General features: G+C 34.5%; 1 protein-coding gene across 1 annotated transcript; it reads right to left on the reverse strand.

Annotated features, from left to right (window-relative positions):
* Window positions 1–404: 404 nt before the first annotated feature.
* Window positions 405–1,352, reverse strand: LOC101038380 (olfactory receptor 5P76-like). Its single transcript, XM_003920377.3, has one exon. The coding sequence runs from the start codon at window positions 1,350–1,352 to the stop codon at window positions 405–407; it is 948 nt and encodes a 315-aa protein (XP_003920426.3).
* Window positions 1,353–2,708: the final 1,356 nt, after the last annotated feature.

Below are 2,708 nucleotides of genomic sequence, written 5' to 3' on the forward strand. Positions count from 1 at the left end.
CAGAGGGTAATCTGCTTCAGCCCAAGTCTAATGATTTAAGTGTTAATCACATCTAAAACTTTGCAGCAATATCTATCCTGGTATTTAACCTCAACCTACAGCAAATAGCTACTTTTGAAAAATAAATGTAAATATCATTTTTAAAAATTTTCAGGATATTAAGTGTTCTGGTCATATGAAACATTTTATTTTTGTGAATTATACATTTAATTTTATTAAAGGTAACTAACTATGGACTTCTAATTTACTACTTGATGTCTGAAAATCCATTACCTGCATCTACTAAAAAGCTCTGTACTGGCTAATTATATATAAACATATATTTCAAAGACAGGCACTCAGTTTCCTTTTATTATTATATCTATGGGATATTATGATATTAAATTCTATAAAAATAATAGTCATCACCAAGATAATATTTTTCTACCAAGCTCTCTCTTCAGAGCCCCCTTAATCTCCTTGTTCCTGAAGCTGTAGATCAGGGGGTTCAACATGGGAATCACCACTGTGTAGAACACAGACACCACCTTGTTCTGGTCAGTTGAGTAGCTGGACTTGGGCATCACATAAATGAAGGTAATTGTCCCATAGAACACAGTGACCATGGTGAGGTGGGAGGTGCAGGTAGAGAAGGCTTTGTGGCGCCCCTCAGTGGAACGCATCTTCAGGATGGTGATGAGGATGTAGATGTAGGAGACGGCTATGACACACACCGTGACAATAACAATGAAGCCAACAGAAAATGAGGAAACAATTGTGGGGAAACTGATATCAGAACAGGAGAGTTCAAGTAAAGGAATGAAATTACAGAAAAAATGATAGACTCTATTTGGTCCACAGAAGCATAAAGAAAAGAAGGTACTAGTATAGGAGACAGCATTGAGAAAACCAGCTATGTAAACCACTAGGAATAACTGGACACACACTTGTGTGGACATTTTGTTTGGATAAAGCAGTGGGCTGCAAATTGCCACAAAGCGGTCATAGGCCATGGCAGCCAGAAGGATACATTCGACTGTCCCAAAGAAAACTGCTGAACTAAGCTGGATGGCACATCCAAGATGGGAGATTGTATTTCTCTCCACCAGGAAGTTTACGAGCATGTTGGGTGTGACAGAAGATGAATAGCCCATGTCAGCAAAAGCCAAATGGCTCAGAGAAAAGTACATAGGATGATGGAGCTGAGAAGAGATTCTGATAAGAATGATTGTGCTGAGATTGCCAGATATGGTCACCACGTAGATGCATAGGATGATCATGAAGAGGATGACTCGAAGGATTGGATCATCTGTTAAGCCCAGTAAGATGAACTCTGTCACAGCGGTATGATTCCCATCCTCCAGGGAATCCATGAGACAAAGTAGCTGCTGTCAAAATGAACCTGTGATGAGAACAGCACATTAAAATGTTATAAATTTGATGGTTTCATTTGCATTGAAACATACATGGAGGTTAATGATGAACAGATATATCATTCAAATACAGTTTGGACTAAAAATTAAGTATTTTTGTTATTTCCAGTTGAAACTTCATTATGTCACCTAGTTTGAAATACGCATGTTAGCATTATGCAAAACATTATTTGAGTAATATTCAAAACATCCTGAAAGTACATTTTGAAAAAAATTAAATTATTTCATAATGTAACTGTGTATTCTAATTGGAGTACTATTGAATGAAATAATACTATTTTGGAAATGATATACAGTTGGATAAAGTCTAAGTTTAAAAACTCAAACAGCTTACCTAGGTTCACCCAGTTAATGGCCAGCTTGACCCTCATCTCCAAGGTTCTTAATCTTTAACTGGTTGTCCAAAGTGGCTTGTTGTCTGTGATGCTAGAGCATTTAGACCAATAAGCAAAGTAGGTATTTCCACATGGTATTTACTAATAGTGTGTTTCCAAAGTGTCTCCTAGCTAGTAAATTTATCAACATTATAGCTGAGTATCAAATTTAGATCATGTTAAAATATCACATAAGCTTCTTTATCTTTTGAAAAGATAAATAATACTGGTAAATTAAATTATGCCTATAAATTCACACTGAATTGACTGTGAAATGTAATTCAGTTGACATCATTTGCTAACTGATTGCAAGATTATCTTCACTGTATTTCTCAGCTATAACTTGTGAGCACACATATAACTTTAAAGTGTTCTCAAATGGTAAATGAAAATCAGCATGTCGAATTTACTCACAAAAGTCAGTCTTACCTCTTGAAATAAGAATGCATTCCTCTCAGTTATAAATTCAAAGTCTTTGTTATTATATAGAGCCATATTATATTATTGTTTGCTCTTGAGGATAAATCTCTGAAGATTCTAGAGATTCAAATGTGAATTCAAAAGCACCAGAGATTATTATCACATTCTTAGGTGAATATTGAGCAGTTTGACCAACACAAACACAGCTAATCTTTCAAAGTTCTATTAATTATCAAATGATCAGTTTTTTCATTTTATCTATGTGTTGATGCTCTTACATTTGATAACTATAGGGAGTATAACATAATAAATTGTCTCACAGGTAAATATTGGTTCTAAGTTTACTTTGATATTTTAGTTTAAAGAATATTAAAGAGCAAATATAAAACATTAAACTTAGTTTCATTCATTCAACAAATGTTCATTTCCTAAGTATTTTGTGGTGTTAGCTATAAGACACTCCATTAGGTGCTTTTGGAAATCTGAAGTGGAAACCTCACAT

The sequence above is a fragment of the Saimiri boliviensis genome, chromosome 6, assembly GCF_048565385.1.
Source record: "Saimiri boliviensis isolate mSaiBol1 chromosome 6, mSaiBol1.pri, whole genome shotgun sequence".
Lineage (NCBI taxonomy): Eukaryota > Metazoa > Chordata > Mammalia > Primates > Cebidae > Saimiri > Saimiri boliviensis.

Bases quoted from the DNA above. Each gene is read 5' to 3' on its own strand.
- LOC101038380 (XM_003920377.3), bottom strand. From the start codon at position 1,352: ATGGATTCCCTGGAGGATGGGAATCATACCGCTGTGACAGAGTTCATC.